General features: G+C 40.7%; 1 protein-coding gene across 1 annotated transcript in view; it reads right to left on the bottom strand.

Moving 5' to 3' along the window:
* Positions 1-313: 313 nt before the first annotated feature.
* The window catches only part of LOC309562205 (uncharacterized protein), a gene marked incomplete at its 3' end in the record, with an annotated part of 32246 nt that continues 13368 nt past the window's right edge, over positions 314-19191 (bottom strand). Inside the window, exons 4-5 of the mRNA XM_082266324.1 lie at positions 4194-4268; positions 314-400 (exon numbers count right to left, since the gene is read on the bottom strand). Coding sequence (XP_082122450.1) covers positions 314-400; positions 4194-4268 — 162 coding nt within the window. The remainder of the gene's footprint in view (positions 401-4193; positions 4269-19191) is intronic.

Raw genomic sequence — 19191 nt, 5'->3', positions numbered from 1 at the left:
TCACAGAATCGAGGATATCAGATCAATGGAATTTTATCATCATACTGTCACGAACTCTAAAAAAATATATGATGAAAAATGGACCCCCTGGTTCCTCTATAAATGCTCTTTAATTACTTAAGCTATGACGTTTAATTAAATCTCTCTAACCTAGCATTCTCGACACAACCCTATGTGGTAGAAAATTGCTGCGGTAGAAAATTGCTATACTCATCTCAAGAGATGGATGCAATGGTCGCCCCCTCAAGAGAAAGAGTGGGCGCCCAGCATAACGATTCATCACACTGTTGTTGGTTTCTTTTTATCGTTTTTGTTATTCTAGGTTTATTTCTGATATGTACAATGTTGATATGTAAGGCAATAATCCATTAATGTTCTCCAGACCAATGAAAATCTCTTTCTCAAGATGATAAAAACAAATGATAGAAACTATTAACTCTGGTAATCATTAGCTAAATATTCTACTGTTAAAGATGTATAATTCTCACATTGTACTTATATTGTACTTTCAATGTTCACAATGAGATCTTCAATTTTTGTTCCTGTTTATATGAATACCTTCAATAAACGTTTATAATCAAAAAAAAAAAATTATTAGCTGGAATTAAGCTTTAATTTGTTAGTCACTTAAGTAAAGTCCATTTAAATCTACTAGTGTCACTTAAAACTACCTTTTCAGATAGTGCCGTTTTATGTGTATGACTCTATTGCTCCTCCAAAGATAGAGGAGCCACCCTAGGACTTAAAGTGGATTACTAGCCAGATCACCAGGTGAGTATAGAGTAGGAAAAAAAAAAAAAACATACTGTTTTGCATGGCTGCACAATTGCCAGTTAAAATAGTGCTGAATAGCAAAAAATGCTCTGGTCATGAAGAAGGTAAAATTTTCCAGAGGTCAAGTGGTTAATGTTCTGCTTTACATCAAAACTGATTGTCATTTCCTGGATATCATCCATCCACAATGTTCTTTTTCTTACTTTCCCATTATTTGCCTTGCTCTCTTTCACAATTCTTAGACAGTCCATACACGGTGTGAATTTCTTTCCTGCAACCTTGAGGGGGGGGGGGGGGGTGAAGACAGTGATTATCGCTAGCAGATAAATGCAAGTGAATCTGGCAGGCAGGTTATACCCATGTTAACCAACCACTTAAGGACCACCCTCCTGCGTGAACCAACGTTGCCCTACGGTTTAGTCAGGTCACACGCCTGCTGCTAGGGGGCAATCGCGTGTCCCCGGCGCCGCGCTGCCACCCCCACTCCGCAGCAGGGACTCCGATGCACTGGGCCGGCAGCTCCGATTACCGTTGGCCACCCGGGACCACTCCCCGCTTAGAGAGAAGAATGGTCAGCTGTTGTAAACACAGCTGACCGTTCTTCTCTCTGGAATGATCACAGAGCACCTGTGATCCTTCGATATAGGATCACAGGTCTTTGATCATTTCAAAAGACCATCCCCCCAAAGTTAGAAACACCCCCTAGGCTTACATTTAACCTCTTGATCACCCACTGTGTTAACCCCTTCCCTGCCAATGGCATTATTACAGTAACAGTGCAGATTTTTTGTACTGATTACTGTAGTAATGTCCATGGCGCCACCCCAAAAGTGTAAAAAATGTCAGTTAGGGGTCCGATCTGTCCACCGCAATGTCGCAGTCCGCCGCCATTACTAGTAAAAAAAAAAAAATAAATAAAAATGACATAAATATTGCAATTTTTTTTTACCAAAAATATGTAGCAGAATACAAATTGGCCTAAAATGTTAAAAAAATTTGATTTGTAAATTTTTTTGGGAATGTTATATAGCAGAATGTGAAAAATATTGTTTATTTTTTTTAGAATTATTGCAATTTTTTGTTTATAGCGCAAAAAATGAAAATCGCAGAGGTGATCAAATACCACCAAAAGAAAGCTCTATTTGTGGGAAAAAAAGGACATCAATTTTATTTGGGTACAGCATCACACGACCGCGCAATTTTTCATTAAAGTAATGCAGTGCCGAATCGCAAAAAATGGCCTGGTCATTAAGGGAGCAAATCCTTCCGATGAAGAACTGGTTAATGAATCAATCAACTTGGTACATTCAGCCTGCCCATTAACAGCTAGATTCAAACTGTGCATGGCTGGCCTTATACACCCTAGAAAAAAAGAAGACTCTCTGTCTGAAAACATTATACATACTGTAAAGTAAAAAGCATTTTAGGATGGCAGAAACTAGAATAGGCGTATCTATTACATATGAAAATATGCTTTAACCATTGTGGTATTCATGCACTAGAGCAGAAAACCACAATAAAAACAGAAACACTTTTGAAGTTTCAATACTAGGTAATAAACTGTTATCAGAATGTTGGATTAATTGTTAATCTCTTGCAGAATGACCTACTGTATATCTGATATCCCAGATTAGTGAATAAAAATTAGGGTTTACCCCTTTACCTTTGTTAGCATGCTCATTCAATCTGGTATATGGTGTCAATGCTTTCCTTATTTTTACAAGTACTGTAAAACGATGGTCCGGAGTAGAGGTGAGCAGGCTCTCCTGAGGCAACAATTACCAAGAGGTATGTTATAAGGAGGGGGTAATACTTTGAGAGGGATTATGGAACCTTTTCTATGATAAAAAAGGGTGATACTTGATACTATTCAATTACTTTTTAGGGGTTTCTACTGAATTATGCTGTTGGATGCAGGTGCCCGAGAATCAGGGAAATACATACCAACTACCTGCTTTGGCTCCTTATTACCTCCCAATAACTATACACTTTATTATATCCATTTATACCCTCTAGATCTACAATACCAAACTATATTTCCAACAAAGAATACCTATACCTGAAGAGTTGGAGTGAATACTATACGGCCCCAATAGGTGTTCTGGTATTTTACATCACCTTCCAGTTTTGTGGGGGATACTTTAACACCTTAGTGCATTGTACTAGTGACATACATCTGCTATTTACCTGGTATAGTAACCTCTACTACCTAGTGACCCTGACGCCTGCCCAGGGATACATGTTTCTGCTGTGCCTGTGACCCCACTGGGTTAGTAATTACATTTACTTTTGTTCTGTATATATACGATCTTTGAAAAAAAACTGTATTTGTAAAATTGTGTACAATTGTTATAACCTGTTCTTTGTTGTATACATTTTTGTAGAATGCTGGTCTTCTTGGTCTTTTGTGCTCTGAGGAAGCTCTATTGCTAAACATTTCATCTTAATGGGGACCGCTAGACTGCATTTCTATTATGCCCATAATCACCAATGTGGTATTCTGTATGATTACTCCTAATTGGAGTTCTTGATCAAGTTTTATTATGTATTTGTCCAATTTTAATAAATATGTATTTTTTTATGGAATTTTGTGTCCTATTTGTAGACATCCCTTCTATATTTGGCCCATTTAAAGTCCTACTTTTTCTTTCATATGGTTTTTACTGTAAAATGAGATAATACTACTCAATGCCAAAGATTAAAATGTCTAATTTTTATAACTTATGAAGGCTTTAATACATACTGTTTATTTTCATTTTAAAAGGACACATAGTAGCATTCTGAATTGCTGTCCTTTCACTATTTTTATAAAATCTTTAATCCACTGATGGCATACTAATTTCACCATTTATACTGATTTGCATATCTTGTATTTCTGTGCATTTGTATTTTTTTTTTTGTGGTATTAAAATCAAATAGAGTTTTATTTCTGCAGTGTACATACATACCCCAGGTTGACATAAATGATTATTAGTTAAATATAGGAGTCCAAACTGGAAAAACATTTAAGCGCATAGAGAAGTATTTCCCAAGCTATGGCAAGCCTGCATACCACCTGCACTATGATTTACAACATAGGATGTAATATGTTTTCTATAGACTTATTACCTTATAATTTATTGAAGAAGTGTTTCTCAAGTGCACCAACACCACAAGATTTTCCTAGCACACATTGTATCACATTGATCGGAAGAGATGTTGCATATAACAGAGAACCTAAAAGCAGAGATTGGTTTTCTGAATCCTTCCCTCCTTATTGTCTTGATTGATCAATAGTGTAATTTATTTAATTAATATTTGACCCTTCCAATGTTTGTGTTACACTCTTCTATGAGGCAAGATATCCTGCCAAGTATCACTTTAAAGATTAGCTTCAAGTTTATCATATTTTTGCTTTCATGTGTTGCCTACACAATTACATTCCATTTCTGTTTGGTTAGTATAAGTAAAAGCAATTTATAAATCATGATTTCATCAATGAGGACCAGTAAGAGCTGAAATACAAGTAACATGGGTGAAAATAACAATTATAATTACTTATAATGTCTGCATTTTAGGTGAGAACTAAGGCTATAGTGGTAGACTGTTTAGTAAATCACATTAATATTTCTGCAGGGAAAATTTAATAGTGAGGCATGTCTCTTATGATGTGCTTTATTAAAACCTTTACACCTGTAAGGAAGTGTGCCGATGTGCAGCTAATGTGCTTCATTTATTAATGCTGTTCTGACAGTATCACAAAGCAGAAAGCTTGAGTCCTGTCATCATTTAATAATGTAATATTGCTATGTAGGCAAAGATTCAATTTTTAACAAAATCTTTTTTTGATTTCACATTCCTAATTGTCCATCTTAATATTTTGCTTGTGGTTCTTGAATATAATATTGCACTGGCAGTACAATCCTTAGCCAAACCCCCAATGACAGATAATTAGCGAAGACATTACAAAGCCATAATTGGCATAAACAGGCACATTTCATTAACTCTCCTGTGATGCCTAATAATTAACATTCTTTCAACAAACCAATCATTTTCTAATTGGTTTTCAATTTATGCATGGAGTTGCCAAATGGTTTCCATGTAAATAAGTAACTCAGAGTATGTTTTCCCCATTATTATTTCCATTTCTTTCATGTACATTGTCACATCTGAAAAAAACTGTTCACAGTTCTGGAATATCAGGTTTATGTTTATCTGAGCTCATTAGACTGTGTCAATTTAAAAAAATCAAGAACTGCTGCTGAAATTACTTTGTATACAATGCTAATTTACAAGTTATTAGTTGTAATTAAAAATTCAATTTAAAAGATAAAGTCATTGTAAACATTTTTCGTTGTTGGATTTTTAAATGACTTCCTTTTTCTTTGCATTATGTTGCATACATTCTATGCAAATACTTACTAAAATCTTGCAAAGCGAATGAACCAATTTTATAAACCAAGTGATATATTTATTTGGATGTATTCTGGCTTCGCAATATATTCACATACTCCATTGTCTTTGTGGTCTCAGAACTAAAAAGGTTAATGAAGATATGAATGTCATATATCACTCAACAGAGGTATTTTGTATATTCAAATGTTTGTGGAGAGCTAGACATCCCACTAGAGATGAGATTGGGTCATTGATCTTATGAGCATTCCTGTCCTTGTACATACAGCAATGGGGCAGTGGGCTGAAGTAAATACTACCTCCTAAATTCAGTCTGAACTCAAACCTGAACTCATTCCTGTATACCATCCACAGTATGTTTATGACTTTGCTGGACATCCCATTACATTAATATAAAAAAATTGCCCCTCCCAATTTTATTAAAGCCATAGGAACCTCCATCTTTCTAGATAGTGTGTGCCTATTCACTTGCCAACCGCCTAACATACAATTATTGTGGCAGGTCGGCTCTCTTGCACAAAATCATGTACCTGTACGTCATTTCGTACAATAGCCACTAGGGTGCATGCGCATGGCGTGATTGTGTGCTCATTGGACAGAGGTAGAGCAAATCACCGGGTTCGCCGTCCACCAGCGATTTTTCCCAAGAGAGACAGAACGGCGGCCTGCCTATGTAAACAAGGCAGATCGCCTTTCTGACAGGGGAGAAGATCGAGATTTTGTGTTCCTGCTAAGCAGGAACAAAGTTCTCTGTATTCCCCCAGTCAATGCAACCCCACACACAGTTAGCAAGCACCCCCTAGGGACACATTTAACCTTTTGATCACCCCCAATGTTAACACCTTCCCTGCCAGTGTCATTAGTACAGTAACAGTGCATATTCTTAGCACTGGTCACTGTATTAGTGTCACTGGTCCCCAAAAAAAGTGTCAAAAGTGTCATTAAGGTGTCTGATTTGTCCACCGCAATGTAGCAGTCCAGCTAAAAATTGCTAATCGCTGCAAATACTAGTAAAAATAAAAATGCCCTAAATATATCCCATAGTTGGAGATGCGATAACTTTTGGGCAAACGAATGAATATACCCTTATTGGGATTTTTTTCTTACCAAAAATTTGTAGCAGAAAACATATTGGCCTAAATTGATGAGGAAATTTGATTTTTTTACATTTTTTTATTGAATATGTTTTATAGCAGAAAGTAAAAAATATATATATATTTTTTCGAAATTGCCAGTTTTTGTTTATAGCGCAAAAAATAAAAACTGCAGAGGTGATCAAATATCACCAAAAGAAAGCTCTCTTTTGGGAAACAAAAAGGAAATGTATTTTGTTTGGGTACAGTGTCGCACACCTGCGCAATTGTCATTTAAATGAACACAGTGCCGTATCACAAAAAATGGCCTGGTCATTAAGGGGGTAAATCCTTCTGGAGCTTAAGTGGTTAAAAGTGAAGTTAAAAATCTATCTGTCAAAAAAACATTTGTGAGGTTGATAGTCTATCTGCCAAAAAAACATTTGTGAAATCAAGTGCTGATGTTAAAAAGGAAAGGCTTGTTCAATAGTTTTGAGGTTTGGGCTCTGTACAAGCTCTCAATTTCCTCCACATCACAAGGCTCTTAAGTTCATGCACATGGTCTTTATGGACCATAGCAAAGTCAGGCTGGAATGGAAAAGGGCCTTCCCTAAACTGTTGCTACAAGATATGATGTGCCCAAATGTCTACAATGCCTTTGGGTAGAAGTTCTTTGGGTACTAGCAGAAACAGTCCCTCTCACTGGAAAAACCTAAAGCTGGTCATTTGCAGGGCTATCCACATGCATTTGGCAATGTAGTGTAAAAGGAAATACACATACCAGGCAACATGCCTTCAACATGGAGACGCCCCTGGCAAAGAACCTTGACCTCAGGTTGATGGGGGACAACACCCTATCCTCAACAACCCTGGCCCAGTAGCTTCAGGCATTTGTGGAGGTGGGATTATTGGAATTTGGAAGATAACATGGCCCGCGAATACTGCTCCCCCATTTGAAAAAATAAAGGGTACCTGTACCCCCACTCATTGAAAAGGGTACTTATTTCAGATGATTGCAAAATGAGCAAACAGTGTGACCAGGCAATGGGAAAAGCAAATATAATTCTACGATGCATCACTTGAGGGTTCTGATTCCCCTATATGGTTCTTTAGTGAGACCTCATTTAGAATACTGTGTCCAGTTCTGGAGACCTCACTTACAGAAAGATATTGATAAAATAGGATGAGTCCAGAGACAGGTAACAAAAATAGTGAAAAGGTTTGGGTGATAAAACATATCAAGAGTGACTTCAGGAACTTAATATGTACAGTCTGAAAGAAAGAAGGGAAAGGGGAGACAGGATTGAAACCCTTACATACTGTACTTCAAGGGGGTAAAAAAGGTTCAGGAGGGCAGTAGTTTTGATATAAGACCAAAATCAAAAACACAGGGACAGGACCTCAAACTAACTGGAGGAAAGGTAAAAACTAATATTAGAAAGTATTATTTTACTGAAAGGGTAGTTGATGCTTGGAATAAACTACCAGCAGTGGTAGTGAGTAGGGATGAACTTTGAGTTCGAGTTGAACATTGGCTGTTTGCTTGTTTGTCGAATGATGCATAAATGGGCTTCTTTGTGGGAACTTTGAGTTCCTGCATTATCATGGTCTCTGACCTCAATAGATCACCTGTTGGTCAGAGGATTTGAATCCCACAGCCATGTCTTTGCAAGCCTGGTATTCTACCATCTATGCCACCGCTATGCCTGCTTAAGCTGAAAACACTCTCCCTAAATGTTATCTCATCCACTGTGTGTATGATGAGATAGGAGTTAGTTAGTTAGTTAGTTAGGCAGGGAAAGCGTGCTTGACAGTGGTGTAGCTGATAAAACACCAGCCTTAGTAATTGCAGGGTTCGATTCCCTTGGCCAGCAGGTGATTTTTAAGTGGAATTCTATAGTTAATAAATACATTGCTGGAAGGGAGAGAGATTTTTGCTTTTTACAGTTTGTTTAGATCAGATAGTGCAGTGTATACCACAAAGATATATATATACACACAGTATCTCACAAAAGTGAATACACCCCTTACATTTTTGTAAATATTTTATTATATCTTTTCATGTGACAACACTGAAAAAATTATACTTTGCTACAATGTAAGGTAGTGAGTGTACAGCTTGTATAACAGTGTAAATTTGCTGTCCCCTCAAAATAACTCAACACACAGCCATTGATGTGTAAACTGCTGGCAACAAAAGCGAGTACACCCCTGAGTGGAAATGTCCAAATTGGGACCAAAATGTCAATATTTTGTGCGGCCACCATGATTTTCCAGCACTGCCTTAACCCTCTTGGGCATGGAGTTTACCAGAGACTTCACAGGTTGCCACTGGAGTCTTTTTCCACTCTTCCATGACGACATCACAGGGCTAGGGGATGTTAGAGACCTTGCGCCTCCACCTTGCATTTGAGGTTGCCCCACAGATGCTCAATAGGGTTTGGTCTGGAGACATGCTTGGCTAGTCCATCACCTTTACCCTCAGCTTCTTTAGCAAGGCAGTGGTTGTCTTGGAGGTATGTTTGGGGTCGTTATCATGCTGGAATACTGCCCTGTGGCCCAGTCTCTGAAGGGAGGGGATCATGCTCTGCTTCAGTGTGTCACAGTACATGTTGCCATTCATGGTTCCCTCAATGAACTGTAGCTCCCCAGTGCCGGCAGCACTCATGCAGCCCCAAACAATGACACTTCCACCAGCATGCTTGACTGTAGGCAACTTGGCTGCAACAACACACGCTTGACACCATCTGAACCAAATAAGTTTATCTTGGTCTCATCAGATCACAGGACATGGTTCAGTATGAGAGAGTGAGCGCAATAACACCAAATTTAAAACACCTGCTCCCCATTCACACCTGAGACCTTGTAACACTAATGAGTCACATGACATCAGGGAGGAAAAATGGCTAATTGGGCCCAATTTGGACATTTTCACTTAGGGATGTACTCACTTTTGTTGCCAGAAGTTTAGACATTAATGACTGTGTGTTGAGTTATTTTGAGGGGACAGCAAATTTACACTCTTATACAAGCTGTACACTCACTACTTTGTAGCAAAGTATAATTTCTTTAGTGTTGTCACATGAAAAGATACAATAAAACATAAAACATTTACAAAAATGTGAGGGGTGTACTCACTTTTGTGAGATACTGTGTATATATATATATATATATATAGGCACTTCAGTTTATGTCAGTATTGCTGAAAAAAATGGTGTGGGGTTCCCCCCTAAAATCTATACCAGACCCTTATCTGAGCACACAGCCTGACTGACCAGGATGGGGATGGGGCGAGTGCCCCCCCTTCCAGAACCATACCAGGCCACATGCCCTCAACATGGGGGTGGGTGCTTTGGGGCAGGAGGGGCTCTGCCCCCCCACTCCAAACTACCTTGCTCCCATGTTGATGGGGACAGGGGTCTCTTCCTGACAACCGTGGGCTGTGGTTGTGGGGGTCTGTGGGGGGGACGTTTATCAGAATCTAGAATCCCCCTTTAACAAGGGGGCCCCCAGATCCTGCCCCCCTTATTTAATTGGATATCAGGTACATCATACCCCTACCCATTCACCAAAAAAGTGTAAAAAAATAAAGACAAAAGACAGTTTTAGACAAGTCCTTTATTTAAAAAATAAAAAAATAGTGTCCCCCCATGATCAGTTGCCCGCTCGCCTGCAAAATAGAAAAAAATAAAAGAAGAAAAAGCTCCTGCTTCAAACGTTTTGAGCTGCTTTGATTGTGACAGCTATTTTATAGGGATCTGACGTCACAAGCCGTCCCACAATGCACTGCTCAGGTACAGTGAATAAATTACTGATGTCTAATTATCACAGGTGTCCGAGATTGTTTTCAGTGATCAAAAGAGCCCTGAGAAACAATGCCATCCATGAGTTAAACTGAAAAACAAAATATTTAATCTTTGTGACACTTAAATAGAATTTACATAATAATTTAGAACAGGGTGTAAGGTGCAAATGGCAGTGAAATCCTCTCAGCGTTCCACCTCAGTACTCCTCTCCCTTGGTCTCCATAATCCAATAGGGTCATGTGGAGATAAGCAGGACACCTCTCATAATCTATATATCATAAAACTATTTATTTCAAGCAATAGTAACTTACATTAAAGTAAAAGCTTTCGGGCATACCCAACATATCCAAAGTGATCACGGTTGATCCTCGAGTGGTCGTTTCAAACTGACAAGATAGACAACAAGTCCCCTGTCTATAAGAGCGTCATACGTTGTTGGCTCCTCCCTATGAGTTTTGTCGCAATACAACGTCATAAGAGGTGTGACGAATAAAAGGCCAATGTCTTCCATAAAGCCTTTTCATTTTGGGAACTGATAGTACAGCTTCTATGAATGGAACAGGGTGGAGGAAACGCAGGCATAGTCAGCATTTTTGCCAAGTGCCTGTGACAGGTGAAGCTACTTGTATTAACTCCCACAGCACGTGGAGATCACAGCTGCAAGGGTATCTGGGAGGTAGAGGACAGAAGATTTTAAAGAACAGGGCAGCTACCAGCACATGGGACTTTTATTATTTTTATATGTAATGTTGTTGGTGCTGTTAAAAAATAATTAAAGCACTAAACTTCAGCTTTAACTCAAGGGGATGAGGAATAAAGTGTATTATATAGTTACTCCTCACTCTTCACGACTCTGTTGCTCCCCTCTGCTCCTGTTTGTAGACGGCCTCTCACTGTCCTCACATACAATGCAAGGATATCAACACTGCACTGTACTTCATGATGTCTTCTTGCAACTGTGGCCCAGAACATCTTATAGAAAAGACTTTGGGGCAACAGTCACATTGATGGAGGGAATCTTCCAGAGTGAGGATTAAAGTACTGTAAGTATTACATCTTGTTCCTTATTCCTTAGTATTGAGGAACATTTAACACTTGCATCGGGAGTGCCTTACTGCAAGGACAGTTTTTCTGCAATTGCCATAGTTGAGCTTTAACAAAAACAGTTTTAATAACTTATAAGGATCATAAGTTTTATCTACAATGGCATTCTACACCTACGCTTTAAAATAGTCCTTACTTTCTGCAATGTTCCAGAAAGGGTGTTTTTCTTTTTTATTCTCTGTCCATGTCTCAAAAGAACTACATGTACACATAGGCTAATTGAAAATTAATGACTTATGGATCTAATGGTTTAACATTATGCAAATCCGACTGTAAAATATTATAGGACATGAAGGGGGTATTTTAACAGATTTTTGCCAGTAACCTTGCATTAAAAAGCTTAAGGTGATTAATTAGTTGGCAGTTCAGCCTTATTTAAAAAGGTCACTGCATAATATGACATTTTAGTAGGATTTCATTTTCTATCATATAGGTCAGATTGTAAGTTATAAAATGGAAGGGCAAAAGAGGAATGTGCATTTCTGTCCTCAAATGCTTTTCTGTTTTAGGTAGGCTGATAATTAATTGCCTAGGAAGTATGATTCATTATTGTAATTCACAGAAACACAAAAAACATCTGTTGTTTCATTGTAAGATGCTTCTTTGCAGATATTTACAGGAATGCTCATTATGCATATGTAATATGATTTAAAAAAAGTGTTCACATACTCCACGCATATGCAGGTATTTCAAAAGTTAGAGGGTAACATGTAAATTGTGGTAACCTGTAGCAACAAAGCAGCAATCTTCTTTCATCGTTCGTTTATTATAATATTGAACACCTGATTATTTGCTTTAGGATAATTAACTTTGCAGACTTTACAGTCTTCATGAAATAAGGCCATTGTAATACATTTTAAAAAGTAATAACAGAAAAGTTCAATATGGCTAAATACATTCCTACTTATTTAAAATGCAACAACCTAAACTCTGCTCTCTGTATGTAAATGCTAGAAGGATGCAAAATAGCTAGAACACCTGCTGGTGGCACTGTGGTCCTCTGACTAAAATGGTGTAACTCCAGTGTCCACCATTGTGTGTCTTCCAGTTTTCCAGAGTTTAGGATTAAAGCAGGTCATACACTAGTAGTTTTCAAATGAATGTTCATTTGAACATTTGTACAAAAATTTGTATGAAAACTCTCAGTACAATCGCTGTCATTTGAATTTGTTTTTAACATTTGATTTAGGATTTATTGGGCTTTCCTGAATGAAAACAACATTGACTGTTAGAAATTTGTTTTGTGTATTGTGTTTGAGAAAAAAAATTCAATTTCTGATCCTTTGAAAATTCTCATTACTGGGGTCAAGAGCAAATGTTGATTTGATCCCGCTAGGGATGAGCTCAGTGTTTGATTTTAACCACTTAAGCCCCGGAGGATTTTCCTGCTAAACGACCAGAGGGTATTTTGCGATTCGGCACTGCGTGACTTTAATAGACAATTGCGCGGTCATGCGACGCTGTATCTAAACAAATTTGGCGTCCTTTTTTTCCCACAAACAGAGCTTTCTTTTGGTGGTATTTGATCACCCGTGCGATTTTTACTTTTTGCGCTATAAACAAAAAAAGAGCGTACATTTTGCAAAAATAACAATATTTTTCACATTTTTTTATATGAAATTCCCCAAAAAAAAAATGTAAAAATCAAAATTTTTTTAAATTTTCGGCCAATTTGTTTTATGCTACCTATGTTTGGTAAAAAAAATCGCAAAAAGCGTATTTTGATTGGTTTGCGCAAAAGTTATCGCGTTTACTAACAAAGGGAAAGATTTCTGTCATTTTTGGTGTTTTTTTTTTAACGTGTAATGGCGGCGATCTGCGATTTTTTTTGCGGTACTGCGACATTGGGGCGGACAGATCGGACCCTTGACTGACATTTTTGACACTTTTGGGGTTACCAGTGACATTTCTACAGTAATCAGTGCTATATATATGCACTGTTACTGTAAAAATGCACTGGTAGTGAAGGGGTTAACTTTATTTGGGAGGGAGGGGCTGTGTGTGTCCCTAGGGGCGTGATTCTTACTGTGATTGGCTGTGGCTCTAGCTGTAAGGACACTGATCAACGGATCTACATACTAGATCCGAGTGATCAGTGTTTTTACAGCGAGGAGAATGACAGGTGGCTTGTTTACACAAGCTGCCTGACATTCTCCTTCTCCCCCGCCGATCGCCGAGTGACCGGCGGACATCGGGTCCGCTGGTCACACGCGCGGGGGGGTCTGTGACCGCGCGGGAGCGGGAGCGCGCCTCCGCGGGCGCGCGCTCGCTCCCCAGAGCCTCACAGGCGAGCGACGTAGACCTACGTCACTCTGCCTGTGAGGGGCCGACTGCCGCAGTAAATATACTGTGAGCAGTTGGCAAGCGGTTAACACAAGGCTTGTGGTCTGAAGCAAGGTTTGTGGGGATGAGGCTCTTGTCCTTATCAACATGGGGACAAAGAGTTTTGCAGAGCCCACTTCTCCCCCATATTGAGTGAATGTAACCCTTAGGGATCTGTTATGTATTTTGGGGAACCTTTAGGGTCTGTTTACTGTAATTATTAAAAAAAAAAAGGGGGGGGGGAGATGTCATTTGCCAACAATTTGAAATTGTTATTTTTTTTTTCATTTTTAATCAGGCAGTTCCCACCCCTTTTGCAATTTTTACCACCCCTAGACTAATAGCCTAAAAAATGACTTTTTTAATTCAATGGATTCGGCTCCCATTGATTTTAATGAGGTTTGAGCTTGGCACCCCAACGTTTTAAAAGTTCTTCAAACCCTGCTGGAACCGAACTTAGGGCAGTTTTGGCCCATCACTAGACCCCATTACCAATAAGAAAATTGAACAAATACTATTGAAATAAAAAAAGTAGAATGGAATTCTACTAGTGTATGGTCAGCTTTAGTCACAACCTGATTGTAAGTTATACCAAGAGCAGGTAAGTGGCAGCAGGGTTGGCTAGTTCAGTTTAGCTGTACTTAGGAATCTTGAATCAGACTTAGTAAGATTCAAATTAACACAGTCCATACATGAATCAGTTTTTCTCATTCTATCAATTCGATAAATTAAAAAAAAAAACTGCCTCAATTCCCCATCCACACATTCAAGGTGGATGGGGGAATCCTCCCCGCTGAGCTATTGCATGCTGACATTGCTGATCAAAATACAAGATAAGGCAGGGATCAAGATAATCAGCAAGCAGGTTCTGTATATGGCTAACAGGCAAAACACTGAAGCACTGTTAAAAATAAAGTAAGGTGTTGTATACCTTTTGGGAGACACCCGCTAGTGGCCACCAGAACTGCTCCCTTTAGCTCTGGGAATCACATTGTTACTGTTCCCCCTCTTAAGGAGCAGCCTACAGATGCTCCACTTGGCCCTGAACATAATTGTCCATGTAAGTGACTCTTGCACTGGGTAAGTCCAAAAAGGAGAATATCCCCCATCTGAATGTCTGAAAACTTTCATTAACCTATAGTCCTTAAACCCACAGCATACTCCAAAACCTGGGTCTGACAATTGGCTAGTTGCCCAATCGCCAGGATCTGAAAACTGTCTGGGTGCCCCGCTACTGGCATCTTGAAACTGGATGGGTGCCCCGCAAGTCAGATCCTTTAAAAAGTGCAATACTTGGAATTTGCAGTTCCACAAGTTAGCACGAATCCCAATGCTGGCATTCTGTTGGTCATCTGAAGGTATAACACGTAACAGGTATCATGATCCCAGGGTTTCTGGGATACCAAACTGTCTCTTTTCAGATTCAGCGATGTACCATCGATTCAGAGGTCGATATATAATTATTCTTTCCACAATAGAAAACACCCAATATACATTGGTATTGGCAAGCTTGCCTCACTCGACATCCTGTCTGTGAGGATCCGGGACCGGATCGTTTTCCCCGCTGCCGGCGGGTCCGGTAAGCGGGAAAAAGGACCGGACGCGACGGGAGGGGGGGGCACCTCTTCCGCCATCCCGGAAGGGTGATTCCACGGCGAATCCGCCGCTGGGACCATCTTTATCGGAAAGCCAACCGTCCACCGTTTAAAAAAATACCAGGGTTATGGCAGCTATCTGCTGCCATAACACCGGTATTTAGGTTTAAATGGAGGACGTATATAAACCTTTTTGGACTTGGACATGGTGGCTGTATGAAGGGTGACAGGTACTCGGGTACTTTGTTGGGCAGGTGACAGGCAGGTGACAGGTACTCTGGTACTGATGAGCAGGTGGCAGGTACTCGGGTACTCCGATAGGCAGGTGACAGGTACTCGGGTACTCTGATGGGCAGGTGACAGGCAGGTGATAGGTACTGATGAGTAGTACTCACTGACTGATAGGTGATAGGTGATACTGTACTGATGGGTACTGATGATCAGTACTGATACGTGATAGGTACTGATGAGTACTGATGAGTAGTGATGGGTACTGATGAGCAGGCGGCAAGTACTCGGGTACTTCAGGCGTCAGGTACACTGATGAGCAGGTGGAAGGTACTCGGGTACTCTGATGGGTAGGTGACAGGTACTCGGGTACTCTGACGGGTAGGTGACAGGTACTCAGGTACTCTGATGACGGGTACTCCGTTGACAGGTACTCAAAGTACCCGAGTACCTGTCATCAGAGTACCCGAGTACCTGTCATCAGAGTACCCGAGTATCCGTCATCCGAGTACCCGAGTACCTGTCATCAGAGTACCCGAGTACCTGTCATCAGAGTACCCGAGTATCCGTCATCAGAGTACCCGAGTACCCGTCATCAGAGTACCCGAGTACCCGTCATCAGAGTACCCGAGTACCTGTCATCAGAGTACCTGCGTACCCGTCATCAGAGTACCTGCGTACCCGTCATCAGAGTACCTGCGTACCTGTCATCAGAGTACCCGAGTACCTGTCATCAGAGTACCCGAGTACCTGTCATCAGAGTACCCGTCATCAGAGTACCTGAATACCTGTCACCAGCCCATCAGAGTACCCGAATACCTGTCATCAGAGTACCTGATGGGCTGGTGACAGGTACTCGGGTACTTTGATGGGCTAGTGACAGGTGCTCTTTATTGGGGGGGGGGGCAATCAGTGTGTTTAGCGTGCACTGTAATCGGTAACTAGCTGTTACCACACTCTCTTCCTCACACAGGATCAGTGTGTGAGGAGGAGAACACGGTGACAGCTAGTTACCGTGTTCTCTGTTGACATTTGTGACCGGGTGTGATTGGACACAGCCGGTCACGTGGTAAAGAGCCAATTTCATTGGCTCTTTACCTAGATCGGGGATCGACTCTGTCCGAGGGATGAGCCTCGTCCCCGATCGCTGCTCTGCACGCCCCCGGGGGCGCGCATTGCAGAGAGAACGAGCGGCTCGTGCTGGAGCCGCTCATGTGATCGGCTGTGATTGACACAGCCGATCACATGGTAAACAGCCAATTTCTATTGGCTGTTTACCTTGATCAGGGATGGGCTATGTCCGAGGGATGAGCCTCATCCCTGATCGCTGCGCTGCGCGCCCCCGGGGGCGCGCAGTAGCAGCTAGAGCGGGCGGACGTCATATGGCGGCAGCCCGGATCCGTACAACCACCATGCCGACGTCATATTACTATGACTCGGTATGGAAGTGGTTAAGGATGAGCAGCCCAAACCAACTACAGTATTTATATATGATTTTTTTTACTGTGCGTTCTTCTTTATAACATCCCATAACATCCCGGGTATAATAAAGTTTGAAACACAAAATCCTAAATTATAATATAATAAATAACTATAAAATAATAATATAATAACAATAAATCTTTTTATTCAATAAATTATAGTAAATAACGTAATCAAAAACACTGACATTTTTTTTGGTCAAACAAGGATGCAATATTAGTGGTCATATTGCTTCAGCAAACGTCCCGGGTATGGAAAGTTTTAAAACAGGTTATAACACAAAGTCCAACGTCACAGTCAGGACAATAGTAATGCGTTTCTTTTCGGATTTTCCTTCCAGTGTCATTACGTTTGGAACAGCAAACCACACACATCCTTGTGGGTGCAGGCTTTTTTTCCATTGGTGGAATGTAGTTCATAAAGTGACGACTGGTCAGGCATTCGGGGTTCACAACACCAGCAGCACAGCGTCCGGATCTACTTACAGCCGTTGGTGTTTGGTGCCTGAGAAATATCAGTTTGGCAATTTTACAAACAAAGTCCGCATGAACCCCAAGCCTGTCACTCTTCTTTTTTAGGAGAATAAATACGTTCAACAAACATTGTTCAAGAAGATGCCTGAATATTTTTTTATAATTTTTTTTTTGTTGTTTCCGCATTGCCGGATAAAAAGTCATGGCCTTGTCATGGTGTTGTTGTAATCCATCACCAGTTGTGGTTTCATTACATCTTTTCCACCTTTTGTGTGTACATTTTTTTTGTCGCGTCATCTCAGTGCCATCATTTTTCCTTTCTGCCAGGCAAATATTTCTCCGGGCTTAAGCTTTTTGTTGGCAAAGGTTGGGGGCATGTCATGCCGGTTAGCTCTAACGGTCCCATACGCATCCATCTTGTTGTGTAGAAGGAACTCATACAGTTTTGGGGATGTATAAAAATTGTCTGTGGTAACTCAGTACCCCTGATTCAGCAATGGCTCAATCAGCGTAAGAACTGAAGCGGTTGCCATTCCATAGCTGCTGAACCTTTTATTGAATTTGGTTCCTTTCCTGGTGTATAGGACTAAATTCCAAATGTATCCAGAGCTGGATTCACATAGCATAAATTACTTTATGCCAAAGCGTGCTCTCTTGGACGCAATATACTGTATCCAGCTGAGTCTTCCTTTGTAGGCCACTAGACTTTCGTCTATACAAATGTCTCTTTCTGGCACATAGGACTGCTGGAAATTTTTCAAAATGACTTGATAAACGTCCCAAATCTTTTTGAGTTTTGGAGCTGGATGAGAAGTCTCGTCAAATTCGTCATTATTTGTAAAGTGCAAATACTTCATAATGAGCGAAAATTTGTATTTCGACATAACCGTGCCAAAAAAAGGAGTGGCTAGTAATTTTTTGGTGGTCCAATACCACTTCTGCAGGGGTTTCCCCACCACTCCCTGCAGAATAATTAGGCCCAGAAACTTTCAGATGTCTGCTTTGGTCACGGGTTCCCACATCCTGCTCCTTGAAAACCGCCAATGCACTGCAGCTTGTTGCTCCTGGTACCGATTAGTTTCCACAACAATCTTTTCAATAACCTCATCAGTCAAAAAGAGTTGCAGGTATGCCAAGGGGTTGTCATCCTCAACATCCACTTTGACAACAGGTGCTCCAGTAAACAGGAACCTTGGCGGCTACGTCCTCCGCACCGCAGTCGTTCGAGCACCAAGTCCTTACATCACTGGGCACAGTCGCAGGATCATCGCTGAAATCGCTTTCTGCATCCGATGACGAACTTCCCCAAGAATCGCTATCACTCCATTCTGCAAGCGATTCTGTATTGCTGTCGCTGTTCTCCAGCAGGTCATATACCGCTTTTGAGGTGGCGGCGCGCTTTTTTGATGCCATGGTCGCTCTGCAGTATCCAGACACAAGAAACAGGAAAAATGCAGGAAGGGCAATGGAGAAAGCACTGGGGGGCAATCTAAGGTCAATTTATTTTATTTTAGTAATGTAATCCAATAGGATTACAGTGTATCAGTGTGTTTGTGCTTTTTACTTTTTGAATTTGCCGCTGGTTCCACCCCCCTGCGAACGTCACGTTGCAGGAGACAGAAGCCGGGGCACACAGAGCATCAGGAGGAAAATCTGCTGCAACACACTGCCCGGATACATCGCTGGATCCTGGGGAAAAGGTAAGTAACCCCTCTTTCAGGATCCAGCGATGCTTCTGGCGGTACCCCGAGTGTGGCTCGGGGTTACCGCTTTTGGCACTGAAATTTAACCCCGAGCCACACTCTGGAATACTGCTAGGAAGGTTAACAGGCTGCTCCACTCTATAGGAATTCTCCACCAAAATCCTCCAAAGGTGGTACATGACTCCAGAAAAAATTTCTAGATTTAGCCCTCAACTAACCAACCAATGCTGGAGGGAATG

The sequence above is a fragment of the Pelophylax lessonae genome (assembly GCF_965119305.1).
Source record: "Pelophylax lessonae genome assembly, chromosome: 8".
Taxonomy (NCBI): domain Eukaryota; kingdom Metazoa; phylum Chordata; class Amphibia; order Anura; family Ranidae; genus Pelophylax; species Pelophylax lessonae.
The sequence above is the reverse complement of the archived record's forward strand: the minus strand, read 5'-3'. Positions and strand labels throughout refer to the sequence as shown.